General features: G+C 46.4%; 1 protein-coding gene across 3 annotated transcripts in view; it reads right to left on the reverse strand.

Annotated features, from left to right (window-relative positions):
* HABP2 (hyaluronan binding protein 2) overlaps positions 1 to 14328 on the reverse strand; it is a 33385-nt gene that overhangs the window by 4306 nt on the left and 14751 nt on the right. For all 3 annotated transcript variants that reach the window (XM_041735540.1, XM_041735547.1, XM_041735557.1), the window contains 9 exons: positions 10644 to 10754; positions 9110 to 9217; positions 7786 to 7902; positions 6783 to 6902; positions 6115 to 6286; positions 4835 to 4932; positions 3482 to 3734; positions 2255 to 2397; positions 1367 to 1501 (listed from right to left, as the gene is read on the reverse strand). In XM_041735540.1, coding sequence (XP_041591474.1) covers positions 1367 to 1501; positions 2255 to 2397; positions 3482 to 3734; positions 4835 to 4932; positions 6115 to 6286; positions 6783 to 6902; positions 7786 to 7902; positions 9110 to 9217; positions 10644 to 10754 — 1257 coding nt within the window. The remainder of the gene's footprint in view (positions 1 to 1366; positions 1502 to 2254; positions 2398 to 3481; positions 3735 to 4834; positions 4933 to 6114; positions 6287 to 6782; positions 6903 to 7785; positions 7903 to 9109; positions 9218 to 10643; positions 10755 to 14328) is intronic.

Here is a 14328-nt window from a genome sequence, read left to right on the forward strand (position 1 = left end):
AGGTAGAGGGACAAGCAGGCTCCCCTGTCAACCACGGTACCCAATGTGGGGCTCAGTCCCAGGACCCTAAGATCATGACCTGAATCAAAGGCAGATACTTAGCCAACTGAGCCACCCAGGCACCCCTCTTAAACCGTTTTTTAAATTTCCTACCAGAGGGCTGGCTCACAGTAGATTCCTAAGGATGGATGTAGTGCCCTGGTTGCCCTTCTAGGTTACTTACTTCCCAGGGCATTGATTTCTTCCTCCGAGGATCCCCTGTTCTGCTCTGGTCAGCATGGTGATATTGAAAGGTTTAAGTGGGTGACAATGAAGATCCCTGTGAAGGATCACTGGCTAACCTTAGATCTGAGTAACCTGAAATCTTCTTTCCCAAAAGTTTCTGACAAATTTGTGTATCAAATTTCTTTTTGGGCAGCCCTGGTGGTTGAGTGGTTTAGCGCCGCCTTTAGTCCAGCACCTGATCCTGGAGACCTGGGATCAAGTCCCATGTCGGGCTCCCTGCATGGAGCCTGCTTCTCCCTCTGCCCCCTGCCCCTGTGTGTATCTCTCATGAATAAATAAATAAAATCTTTTTTAAAAAATTTCTTTTTCTTCACGAATACAGGTCAATTTAAAGTGTTTCTTCTTTCCATTATTAAGGAGAAGATTTAGGGGGAAAGGAAATCTATTTTGAATATTTGAGAAAGACTTGAACTATGCTTCTGAATTTCCTATGTTAAAGAATATAATCTTGTCAGCACATGAGAAAATTAATTCTGTGGTTACTTTTTTAGATAAGACCACATCCTAGAGACAAATCAATAGCTTGGTTTAAGAAAATGTATAGAACGTCTACAACATGGACATCCCTGAGCAAAGCACTCCAGGGAGACAGATGAACGAGCACAGACCCTGCCGTCCAGGGGCTGGCTTAGCCAATATCTCTGTAGAATGCTTGATAGCAATCTCCTATTATCATGATTCCAAACCTAGGAGGTAAGTGTGGTTAAGAGGAACTAAAGCTCAGCTGTCCAAGTGACAAAGCCAGGGACCTAACACAAGTCTGTCTGATGCCAAACCCATCTTCTTTAAAATCTATCCTCTTTCCAACCTACCTAGGGAAGGAGAGAGATCTTCGTGGATGCAGGATCAATGCTTGATGGAAGTCAAGGTAGGAGCCAGGGACAGATATAAGGATCATGGAAGGCTCCATGGAAGTGATGAGACTCAACTAGAGCTTTAGCCATGAGGCACTCGCACTTCCTATTAGTAATACATCTTCAGTAGAATATTGATTTCAAGTTCAGAAGGGACCTTAAGTTTGGCCCCTTCTCTGGTTAATGCAACTTCCCTGAGTCTCAGGAGAATGCATGGCCAGACTCACCTGTTTCTGTCACACCCCACCCAGAGATGTGGCACTCAGTCCCAGAGGGGAAGGCACTATTGGGCAAACATACGGTCTTCACATATTTGGATTCCAGAGCACAGTGACCATCCACTGGCTTTAGCTTGAGCAGAGCTAGGTCGGGAGAGAAAGAGGAAATGAGTGATGATACCCTCTCTGTGAAAGAAGCATTAGCTTCAACTTGAACAGGGGGTGCATGTAAGCAAAGCCCCATTACCAGTGCCTAACAAAGGAATGGCTTCCTCCTCAGCCACTGCATTCTTTAACTGATGGGGAAGAGTCACACTTCAGGCTGAGAGTAATATCAAAAAATAATAGTGGGGTTTGAAATCATTTCTAACCCATTGTTTAAAGAACAGCCTTCATGAGGGAAAAAAAGATATTGAGAAAGGAGAGAGAGTGACAGTTCCCAGGAATGGAGAACTGGGCTACACACTGTAGGCAGCAGCTTAATGTCATTGCCTCTACACCTGAGTACATACCAGGTACCAGATGTACATGGGGACGCATGTGCATCATGTCACTTAACACATAGGAAGCTGAGCATTGTATACCAGTGTACATGTTTTATAGAAGAGGACCTGAGGCTTGGAGAAGTGAAGCCACCTGGTAAGTGAGGGAGCTGTGATTCAAGGCTGAGTTCTTTCCACAATTTGGCCTTACTAGCATCTCTTCCCCTCATTTATCCATAACACCAACACAGACCTTTAAAACTAAAAGATCTCTGGAATAAATTCTCTACCTTCTAGAGTCTGTGAGGGACCAAAAAGAGAAGAGCACCTTCTAGAACCAAACCTCAGCTTTCCACCAGTAACGAAATCCACCCAGAACAAGACTTATGAGAGATCCCCCAAAGAAAAGACTTGCCAATATCATTGTGGGGAATCTCTTCTCTTTCATTATAGAGGCTGTACTTGAAAATCTTCTCCACCCCGAATCTCTGCTCATGGAATTCTGTCTTCTTCAGGTCCTGGTCCCCTAACACCACTGTCAGATGTCTGGCTTTTATGCTGCAAGGGAAGGTAAGATGGTCTGGTATCTGAGAGACTGAAGCTACGCCCTGGCTCTGCTCCATGAGCTGGGTGGCCTTGGACCTTCTGCAGCCTTGGTATCCTCATCTATAACTGTCATTTGTCTCACAGAGCTCTGTGGCCCAAATAAGAAAATGTGAGGAAACATGGTCTCCAAATGTAAGCTGCATCCCACATTTCCTAAGAGACCTCCCATTACCGCTAGGATTTGCTAAAGAGTAGTCAATTAACTTCTTGAACAACTACTCTTTGTGGAGGCTAATGTTTGCATGTTTGAGGAATCCCAGAAGAAATTGTTTAAAGACAGTGGATTGGAAGACCTTCAAAGACACCATCAAAACCTGGGCTACAGGGGACCAGCCCCAACCATGAATTTGGGGAATTTCAGGGAAGTGGTGGTAATTCAGGCTCCTCAGTAGATGCTGGCTTCTCTAGGCCACACAGGAGTCATAGCTAAAGTCACATGACACCAGCAGGTTCATAGTAATGACATCAGATGGGAGCATTCTATCTTTCTCTGTTCAGGGCAAGACTGGAGAGGTTAAAGAAACAGGTAAATCTGGGTTCATATCCCATTTACCTACTCACTTTCCATATGACTTTAAGTCATGGTCGTGGAAAGGTGCTAAATCCTCCCAAGACCCAGGGTCCTTGTTTATGAAATGAGAATAACAGTCAACTTTTTCACTGCACAGATATTTACTAAGCACTTGTTCTGTATGAAGACCTGCCCTAGGCATTGGGCAAGCATTGGGCAATTAATAAAAGTGTCTTCCCTTAGCATTGGGGCAAGCATTGGGCAATTAGTAAAAGTGTCTTCCCTTAGCTTGTCGTCCAGTTGATAGTGTTCAGTATTAACTGTCATAGCACATGTAATTCCCATGGTAAGTGTTCTAGATGGTAGCTCTTTTCTATCCAGTTTTAAGAAGATACTCTTTTGCCCTTAGAGCTAGATCAGCCCCTCTTATCCTGCCAGAGTCACCAAGATGCTGCTGAGATGGGAAGAGTAGAACACCCCCAGAGACTTGAGTGTCCCTGGCCTCTGCTTTTGGCAGGCACCTACTTGGTGCAGTGGGCAGCAGTCAGCACCCAGCAGGGGTGAATCAGCGCTCCCCCGCAGAAGTGGCCCTGGGGCATGGAGACGGTCAGTGGCAATGAGGTCTGCAGGGATGCCTGCCACGGGTGCTTGCCCGCTGTGCTCTTAAAGCCTCCATAGATTCTCTTGACCTTCTTTGTCATCTCAGTCCTCCCACACGAGTCAAATCCTGGAAGCTTGGTCAGAGGCTCTGTGGGGCTTCCCTCTGGGTCAGCAATGTCTGTGGGACACAAGACAAATCATGCTACTCACTTTCATTCCAGGGCCTCAGAGGAAGCTGTCAGAGGTATGACTCCAAGTCCAGCAGCTTAGCAAGCTTCAGAGTTGAGACTGCACTGATGCATACAAGGTGGGCATGTAGCAGGTGCAAAGTTAATATGTGTTGAATACACGATTACTATAAAGCAAGTCTACAGAATTCAATTTGAAGATGTTGCTTTTTACTTCTTATTTTAATATGTATAAAAATGTGTGTGAATATGTAAATCCATTGCTGGGTATATACTTAGCTATTCATTACTGTACACATATGTTTGGGAGGCTTTTTTTGATGTATAGGGGAAGATATTCAGATGAAATAGAGTGGGGGACATAAGACATTTGCCCAAATAAATGTCATACAAGGGAGAGAGTGGTAAGTGTTGCATGGATGGTGCCCATTCCATTCCATGGGGTTTGTGAGGAGGAAGAGATAACATTTCCCTTGGTATGTCATGGAGGACTTCCTGGAGGAAGGTTTGCTTGAGTTGATTTTTAAAGGATGGTTGGATATGGGCAAAATCTGACACAGGATGGAGTATTCCAGACAGAGCTGACCATGAGAACAAAGGCACAGAATCGAAACCGTCCAGGGAGGTAATCCCACTGATCAGGGTGGGAGGGTGCAATGTTCTGGACACAGGTAGAGAGCTGGGACAGACAAGCCTGCCAGGAAGATTGTGAGGCTGGAATTCTGTCCATGTTGCATCCTGAGAGACATGGAGTCTCAGCCAATGTTGGCTCACCGCTGTTCACTGAAGACCTGGCCTAGTGCCTGCACATAGCCAGCAACCCATACGTATTTGTTGAGTGCACTGACTGGAGGTCAGGAAACATGAGTTTATAGTTGGATCACTGGCCTCAGTTTACAAAAGTATCCAGGCTTGCTAGGCATCCTGAAATGGGAGCAGTGGATTGGGCATTTGGGTTCCCACTAGAATGGTAATTGGTAAAACAGGTATGGTGAGTGGACAGGGGCAGAAGAGATGGGGTGTCAGAAACATCTATCTATTGACCTGCAACCTAACCATTCCTGGAGCTTCTGGACAGCCATGGTCTTACCTAGGTCTGAGCAAGCTGAGACATCACAGTACTCCCATTTCAACTTTGCATTGTTTGCTTTAATGAAACACCAGGGCTTTTTGTCTCCATCAGGGTTTCTAAAATGAAAACATAAAATAACCCACAGTCAAGGTTTGGTGAAGCCACCGAGCCTCATTAAAGAACCTTTGGATAAGAGAGTACCAAGTTCCTGCATTCCCCTGGGACCATGTTCCATGCCATTCTTCCAACAGGTTAAAACCCAAGCACATAAGCACAAACCCCAGCACGTAAGTGTTGTTGGCAAAACTTTAACTTGCAGAGGAGAATCCTTATGACCAGAAAATAGTTAACAAGCCTTGTGCCATATCCATGAGACATAACAAATTGTAGGAAAAGAAATGAGATCCCTGTTGAAGAGTCTCCTTTGTCAGGAAAGTGAAATAGCCACAGACACATGGTGAGAGTAGGGCTTCTCTGCCTTCACCTCCAAATTCCATCCATGGGAATTCTCTGAGGAAGTCTGCGACAATCATCACCCTGAAGACCCCTCCACAGAGGAAACAACTCAAAGTGAGTGAAGGTGGGAGATAACATGTTTTGTGCAAAGGAAATCCTCTGGCTTAATGGAATCAGTTTAAAGCCACACAAAAAAATTCCTGCCCCTCATTTGTCCTTGTCCTTGGTTAGAGCAGTGGAGGAAGCCAACAGAGTAGTCTGGAAGCAGGAAGAAAGTAACTAGTCATCACCAGGGGGTAAAAATGGCATTATCCTGATGTGGGAAAACCCGAACGTCCTTGTGGCAGAGTCTGCAATGCTCACTGGACATTCCATTTTATCCTCTTCATTTCTCCCTTGAAGTTATGCAGGATGGCGTGACTATTTCTGGCTAATGAAATATGTGTGCAGAGATGATGTATCCCTTCTAGGTTCAGGTAGTAAAAAAAATCATGCTCCATTTTCGAGTCTCTCCTTACCTTTCCTGGGTACTTGAGTAACTTTGTGGAGCTAAGACTCTCCCTGGCCCCCCTGGCCCCACCCTGCATGACACATGCCTCCACAGGAAAAATTAAACCCTGAGGTGTTCAAGCCACTAGGATTTGGAGGCTGTTTGTTATAGGAACACAACCTAGCCTATTGTATGCAGGAAGGCCTTCCTAGAAAGAAAAGTGATGAGTTTCAGTGTCCCATCCACCAGTTTCTAAGCTGGCCCAGGAACACTAGGAGCAGGGAAGGGGATAGACAAACCCTTATGCTGACTAGCACCCAAGACTGCTCATGGGGAAATAGGTACATTTTACCTGCAGAAGTTGTGCTCCCCAATCCCATGGGCCTCAGCATCTTCCATAAATATATTGTAATTCTCGTGCAAGAGGAGGTGGGAGTTCCAGTAAAGGCATGAGTGTTGGTTGACGGTCTTACTCACTTTGCCTCGGTAAGAGTAGCCATCACCAACGTAGCAGTCATCAGGACCTTGGAGAGAGCAGGCAGGGACATGGGAACTGAGAGGGACTGGCACGCTGCTCCTGAAAAGGGCCTGGCAGGTGTATCAAGTGGGAGGAGGATCAGGCCTGAATATGGATCATCCTGAGATTCCATCATGAACTCCAGAAAGAAAGTGGCTTGTATATTCCACATTCATCCCAGCTTAAAACATGAAATGTGGCTGCATGTAGATGGAACTTAGTTCTTTAATTTTGGCTCACACGAGGGCTGGTGGCCTGTGGGTTGAGGCCTAGGGAGGGAGGCCCAGGTGTGCTTGATTTGCCTGAACCACATCCCAATTTATGGCTTCATTTACAGGGAGCCAGGCACCCCCTATGCCCTTAGGTTGGAAGGGTGAGGCAATAGTAGAGTTTGGCCATCTTGACGTGAACCCCATTTTGGGAATAAAACCCCAAAATAAAAGGATTCCAGAGGCCTCATGGTGGCCCCAAGTTTCTGTTGAAGTGGTGGTAGAGACCCATACCTATTTCACAGAATTTTCCCTTGAACTGGTCAGGGCAGGTACAGGTGAACTTGGATCTCCGCCTTTGCCGGGAGCAGGTGCCACCATTCTGGCAGGGATTTGGCCTGCACACAGGAGCCGCTGTGAAAACAGGAAGTGGGGCCACCAAGGCTCTTCAGAAGGAGTTGTAGCTACATCTGAGGTGATGAAGAGATATTGGTGGCACTCTTGGTGCCCGTCCTTTCACAAAAGGTGGGTTGCCAAAGGAGAAAGACAGACCCACTGACATTCTAGTAAATGTACACATAAATCTTGAGAATGTAGACAAATATGGTGAGGAAATATGAGGGAGACTGTGCAAAAAAGATGTAAGTGGATGGGTCACTCAGTAAGGAATAAGAGGCATGGACTGGGCAGGGGCCTGGGGGCCAGTCTTAGCGAGGTTGAAACTTGGCTCTGCCCCTCTGTAGCTGTGTGACTGCAAGCAAGTTACTTAACTTCTCTGAACTCCAGTTCCTTCATCTATAAAGCTGTTCTTTGCGGTATTTTTGGAAGAATAAGAAAAAAATGTAAATCTCTTGAGACAATGCCTGACTCGTAGTGGTGACTAAGTACAGATTTAATCCTCTATGTGGCCCACTCCAGGAATAGACCAGGGTTTACTTCCTGGAGGAAATGAATTTCAAGATTATTCTTTTGAGATGGGGAGGGACACAGATTAGTCAGTTCCCCCTAGACTCTCTAGAGGTAATGCATTTTTTTTTCAAGATTTTATTTTTAGGTAATCTCTGTACCCAACGTGAGACTTGAACTCACAGCCCAGAAATCAAGAGTTGCATGCTCTACTGACTGAGCCAGCCAAGTGTTCCGGGATGATGCATTTTAAAAAGTCCTAGTCAAAAGGGACATCTTGGATGCCACTAAAACATCAGCACTATCTGGACTTCTACACAAGAAGTTGCAGACATCCCAGGCACAAGCCAGAGAGAGAAAACCTAGCATAGAAGGAGCTTCCAGCACTTACCTCTGGAACAATCTGGACCCTTGTAAGGGTGTCTACAGGCACAGTGGTAATAGGGAGGATTCTGGGTGATGAGACATTCGCCCCGGTCACATGGGTTTTCCTTGCACTTGTTTTGCACTGCAGGAGATCCATAGAGAAACAAGGGACATGATTTGGGGACACATTTTACTTACTGGGGTACATACGCAGTACAATGTTGGGGGGGGTGTGATGGACAGGGTGTGTGTTCTTGTCTGTGGTCCTGAAATACCATGCTACTTCTGGACAAAAATAAATACATTTTAAAAAATAAATCCTTGGGTCATGGATGATTATATCCCAATTCCTTCTAAGGCTCATATTCTTTATTATTCTATCTTTATTGTTAAAAGCCTTGATCATTTTTACACCTTCAACAAACAGAGCTATAATTTGAGTTTCTCTACTTTGTGGTTGATTTTTTGTTTCACTTAAAATTTTGTCATTCTTCGGAGAAGTTGAGGGATGAACCCAGATGCTATATTAATGCCTGATACCCAAAGCCATCCTGACACATTTATTGAAAGACTTGTGGGATTGAAAATGGAAGGAAAGGATGAAGAGCATACAGAGAAAGGAAGGCAACCATGAAACCCTATTTAAAGATCCTCACTGCTCCCCTCACCCCAGTTAGATGGTTGCTAGATGGAACAGGATCCATGTTCTCTCCAGGGGTGCAATTAGCCCATAAGAGTTCTAGTCTCAGTATCTTATCACATGACTTCATGTTATACCCACTGAATAGGTCACTGAAGGCAGACATAGTTTTTTTATCAGAATATCAGTGAGGATGGAAGGAAGAAAGAGCATGGAGATGGGAGCCAGGCACCAGGGCTCTAATTTCCACTCTTCTCCTAACTAGCTGTGTGTCCATGAGCAGGTCCCTTGGATCTCTGAGCTCCCTTTGTCTAACTGACAAAGGGAGCTGGGGCTCACGTGCCTTCAGATTCTTTCTGCTCTCTCATTTGAGAACAATATTTCTCTGTTGTAATTAGTTTAAACACTCTAAACAACAAGCCCTGAGTGTAGGCTACACCTTGGTCAGAGTCCAGCTCTTCTCTCCTTTTAGCCTCAGTATTCCCATCTGTAGAATGGGCATACCGGTCCTATCCAATATGCATGAGTGAGAATTCAATGAGATGCTGCTTGTTATCATGCCAGGAGTTCATTATGGATGATACAAAATGTGTATGGTTATACTCCTTTGCATGGAATCATTCAGCCCTTTTTATCGCCTAGAGTTAGAGGAGGAACTGCCTCTTGTTCAACTCAGGGGGAAGAGTGAATCCAGGGAAAGTGCACTCACCATTCTGACATCTGTTTCCAGAGAAAGGGACCGGACAGCTGCACGTGAAGTTTTCCCCGCTGACAAGGCAGTCCCCACCATGTTCACAGGGGTTGGACTGGCACGGATCTACGATACGTGGGCAGAAGTCAAGGATTGCAATGAACAGCAGGTGAGAAGCCCCCTACTTGCTCATCAAATTTCAGCCTCCTGCCCCGAATGAGAGTGAATGCACAACCAGGGATGGGGGGAAAGGGGGAACATGAAATGCCCTTAAAGAGCAAGGAAAACTGCAGTCACACGACCAGAAAGAGATTCAGGTTAGTAAGAGGACAGGCGAGAAGGAATCTCATTGAGTTTCTCATTGAGAAACTCCCCTTTCCACCATCAGTGTTTTTCTCCTCCCAGTCTCGCTGGGAGTGCCACGGGGTCTGCCTCTGATGCTGAAGGCATTTCATAAGCCTGAAGACCTCCCCTACTCCCAGTGCCCGGGGGTGGAGGTCAGGAGTGGGGAAAGAAAACCCACCCCTAATGAAACACAAGCTTTCTGAACATCAGGAAAGAAGACCAAAGGCAAGAGGGTGACAGAAGAATTGGCGGCGAGGAGGAAATGACCCAGTGGCCTTCATCTTTCTTCAACTACTTGTTCAGTTAGATTTTGTCATATTTCATCTGTGCCTTTGGCTTTTCATGGTTGTCTGAATGGATCTTCCCTTGGGGAATTCTTTATCCTTCTGTTCACACACATTGTTCTTTGGTTCAGGAACTAGGATCCCTGGGCCCAGCTCTTGTTTTGATGGTCCCTTCTGATGTTCCCCTGATGCCCTGTATCTTGGCCCTGCCTTCCAGGCCACTTCGCACAGTTACACAGTTTTTATTCCAGCTGCTAAGTGCATTCCATTCCTTCTCCTGGCTCAGTCACATGGTTTTGCCTGGGCCCCACTTCTCATTTTTCCTTCTGTCCCATTGCTTGGGTTAAGGAGTCATAAACACAAAAACAAATGTAGAAGCACACTTGTGAGTGCACGCACACACACACACATACACACACACACATCAATTGTGCAAAGCCTCCAAAGAGTGTGAAGAGAAAGAAAACACAGCACAAATGGAAGGGAAATTTCAATGCCAAATTTGTGAAAGCTACAATCCAATGCTTAATGCTAACCCAGCCTCTTCTGCATAATTAGGACCTACCTGTAATCAAAGCGAGGACGTGATTTTGAATATGAATTTTACTCACAGTGTAGGAGACCCAGATGATGATGCACTAACTTTCTGTGTGACCCTGGCTAAGTCAACTCCACTCCTGGCCTCACCTGCTTCACCTGTCATTTGGGGGTGGGAGAGAGTCTCTAGGAACCTCCCCAGGCCTCCTAGTGTATGATTCTAACTGGAAAAAAAAAAAAAGCCAGTCTAAACCATTTACGCAATACCCATTTGATGATGCCAGTCAGAGAGGAGAGAGGCACTTGCCTATAGTCCCATATACACTCTCTTCTAAGGTGTGCTGTCCTTCCCCTAGGAGGACCCTCCAAAGAGTGTTGGCACCTACCATCCTCCGTGTAGTACCAGTCAGGATTCTCCGGGTAGGCAGCAGTTCTATTGACGTCCTCTTCCTGGTTGTGATACTCATAACTATCCTCGTAGTAGTCAGGGGTCCAATCTACAGAAGAAACCCCAATCATTAGACCTAAAGATTCCTAAATCCTGAAGGAGGATCCCTGTGCCTTCCCAGCTCCTCAACTGATGGGGTGGACAGAAGGGGTGAGGTGTTGTAAGTTTTCATTTGGGTGTGTTATGACCCAGCAAGGCAGTGTTGGCATTAGGTCCAGAGCACCTAACTGGAAATGGGGAAAAGTCAAGTTCTTGTTTCCATTGACTATGACTTCGGACAAGCTAAGTGTATTTTTTTTTTTTTTTTGGCCTCAATTTGCTTAGACCTAGAAGGTCTCTAAGGTCCTACGTGAGATGCGCCCTGGGTCAGATCCAGTGGCATCTGAGCACCTCATTGGGCAGTTCTGTGAATAAACTTTCTCCCTGGGCCCTTATTAGTCACCTTAGCTTATGAAGTCAAAGAAATTTGTCACTTCCCTCTTGGTTACAGCATCAAACTACTCTCATTGTATCTATAGAATCATCCTAATAGCTAGTGTTTATTGAGCCTTTACTATGTACTGGGCCCTGTGCTAAGCATTTTACATGGCTAATTTCACATAACTAAGGATACGCTCCCATCCTTCACATAGGCAGGACATGAACTAGGGCAGTTGATCTCCAGATGACTCCTAAATTGCATTGGCTTGACTGCTGTAACTGGCCTCTTACGCTGCCTTGGTTAATTCACACTTCCCTTGGGAAAGGGGTCCAATCATCGCCATCGCATACCTAGCCTGCTAATTAGGATTTGCCCAAGGACAACCCAGAGAAGATTCCTGTGAAAGACAGGGTGTAGGGCACTGCCCACAGGTGTCAACCTCACGCCAGGCCAGTCCACTGGGAAGAGCAAGTGTGTGCATAACACTGGGCTCTTTGTCAGCTGGGGAACTTGGAAGATGCTGGGAGCTCTGAGGCTCACGGAGAGAAGTTTGGGATTTGAAGAAAGTTGGGCTGACTTTGCTCCCTCCGGCTGGCAGGAGTGTGGCAAGGCGACAAGCTGAAGCTCTAAGGAAGCTGTCCAGAGATGCATATGGTAATGAGGCGGGAGCAAATGCAGCTAGCGACACTTGCAAAGGCACTCCCACAGAGCCAGCCGGTGGCTCGGAGCGTGGCACTTTACCTAAGCCTGATTATCAACCACATTATCTCCTTCGTCTCTCAGTCATTCCCTTATAGTCTTTATCTCTTTGGCTTTTGAAAAATCGACTTTTGCACAATGGCTGTTTTATATTTCCCATTAAAATGGAACGATCTTTTTATTTCCTTTTTGAATACGCCAACTCTGGTTCCTTGCCAAAGTTTCACCTCATTTATCACAGTGTCAAGTCAAGACTCCCTTTGCTTGCTCATTATTTCTCTCGAGCTGCTTTTCCCCACTATGAAAATGCTCCCAGAGGAGGCCACCTTTCCAGGGATGAGGATCTAGGTTGAAGATAAGGCCATTGTCTTCCTGGAGCAAATAAAGTTTCTTTCCATCTAGCGCGATAAAGCAGAGAAAGAGAGTGAGGAAGTGATGTGGGGTGGGGGTGGGGGGGCAAAACCCGTTTTTCAGAGTTTGACATGAAAGATTTCAAACTGACATTTGGGAGAGACAATGGGTTGGTAATGAGCTGATTACATCATTTATTTATTTCTATTTTTCTTTAGAGAATGTATTTTTGTTTTTCCAACAGGTGTTTATAGATAAGTGCCTTCGGAGTGCTCCTGCAATTTCTCCCATCCCGCCCACAGGTTGAAGGTCAGCCAGGTTAATCTCAGCGAGGCCATTAAGCATCATTCCCTTTGCAGATATTTGGAAACGGGGTAGGTTTTTACATAAATGGAATCGCGTGACTTTTCTAGGTGGCGGGGGATGGCTGAAATGTCTGCTGGAGGATTTTAACTGGAATCCAGCCTTGTTAACAAGGTCTGCTCAGCTCTCAGTGAAGCTAAAGAGGGAATAAGACACGTAGGCTTTGAGTCATCCTTCTGCTAAACAAGGCAGAAAAGTCCCTGCTCCTCCCTGGGGCCCAGGGCCCTTGGCTAAGTTGGATAGAAGCGACAGAGGCTCAGTGGCCCAGTCACCAGAAAGCCAGTCAACTGGAGTTTTGTGCAAGGAAGAGAACCAAGATCCTTTACATTTGGGGGTGCCTGCCCCATGTTTTCAGAGTGTTTATAGAAGCATTGCCTGGCGGGGTTTCTCCACTTCAATAGACTTAAAGTCTACTTTGTCTTCTCTACGCTATTGGCACTTAATCCCATTGTCTACCTAAGACAAGGGAGTTGTGTACCTTCGATGGGCCAAGTACTACGGCAGGTTCAGGAAGGCACTTGGAAAAATGGAGAGGTCCACGTAAAAGAGTGGGATGTGGCCTCCAGTCACAGGAGCTTCCAGTCCAGGCTGAGTGGGGGAAGAAAGCTGGCCAAGAAAGGAGATGAAGGGGTAGCAGAGAGGTAGGGGAGCCAGATGTGGCCAAGTCTCGGTCAGAGAGCTTCAAGTCCCACATAGGCACTTTGGTGAAGTATAAGCCCATCTAATGGGGGGAGAGGGCCCCAACTCGCCACCCATCCCTGTGGCCACATCTTTTACAGTATGACTTTGCAGATCCTCCTACCAAAATATTGGAGTTCATCTCCCTGCCCCTTGGGTCTGCACTGGCCTTGGGACTTGCTTTGACCAATAGCATGTGGTGGAAGGACAGTGTGCCAGCTCCAAGCCTGGGTCTCAAACAGTCTTGTGCACTTCCTCTCTTTCTCTCTCTCTCTCTCTCTCTCTCTCTCTCTCTCTCTCAGACCCCTGCGTCTGCCATGTGAATGACTTGGGCTATTCTGTGGAGGATAAGAGAATGTGTGGGGCAGCAGGAGGCCCAGCAGTTTCAGTCAAGGCTTTAGACATATGAGAGCCCAGCCGATCGATCAGCTGACTGCAGACATACCAGGAGGCCCAGCCAACATCAGCTGAGCCTGATCCAGACCAGAGGAACTACCTAGGTGAACCCAGTCTAAACTGCCAACACCCGGGTGGCTCAGTGGTTTAGCACCACCTTCAGCCTGGGGTGTGATCCTGGAGACCCGGGATCGAGTCCCACGTCGGGCTCCCGGCATGGAGCCTGCTTCTCCCTCTGCCTGTGTCTCTGCCCCCACCCCCCGTCTCTCTCTGTGTGTGTCTCTCATGAATAAACAAACAAATAAATAAATAGGCAACCCAAAGAATTGAGACATTATTCTTATTCTAACAAGAATAGCAATCGTTGAAGCCACTAAGTTTAGGGTAGTATATTCTGCAGTAATAATGAATGAACCCAGAGGGCTTGATTGCTGTTGGGCTGCCCGTAGGATATGAAGTTGAGATATTCCGCATTCCTCGGTGGCCCAGAAGGCTGTAGAGTGCCAGGTTTCAATGCTGGAGCTCAGATGGCACCTCTGTCTTGTGGTTTATTATTCAACTTTGTCCATCTGATTATTTCCTCCACCTAGATAGTTGGTGTCTTATGAGCAAGGGCCATGTCTATTCCTCTTTGTAACCCTTAGCACCCAGAACCGAGCCCTCTACGCAGTTAATGCATGCGCTTGGCACGTGAGGTTTTCCCTCTGTGGTGGGG

The sequence above is a fragment of the Vulpes lagopus genome, chromosome 2, assembly GCF_018345385.1.
Source record: "Vulpes lagopus strain Blue_001 chromosome 2, ASM1834538v1, whole genome shotgun sequence".
NCBI lineage: Eukaryota > Metazoa > Chordata > Mammalia > Carnivora > Canidae > Vulpes > Vulpes lagopus.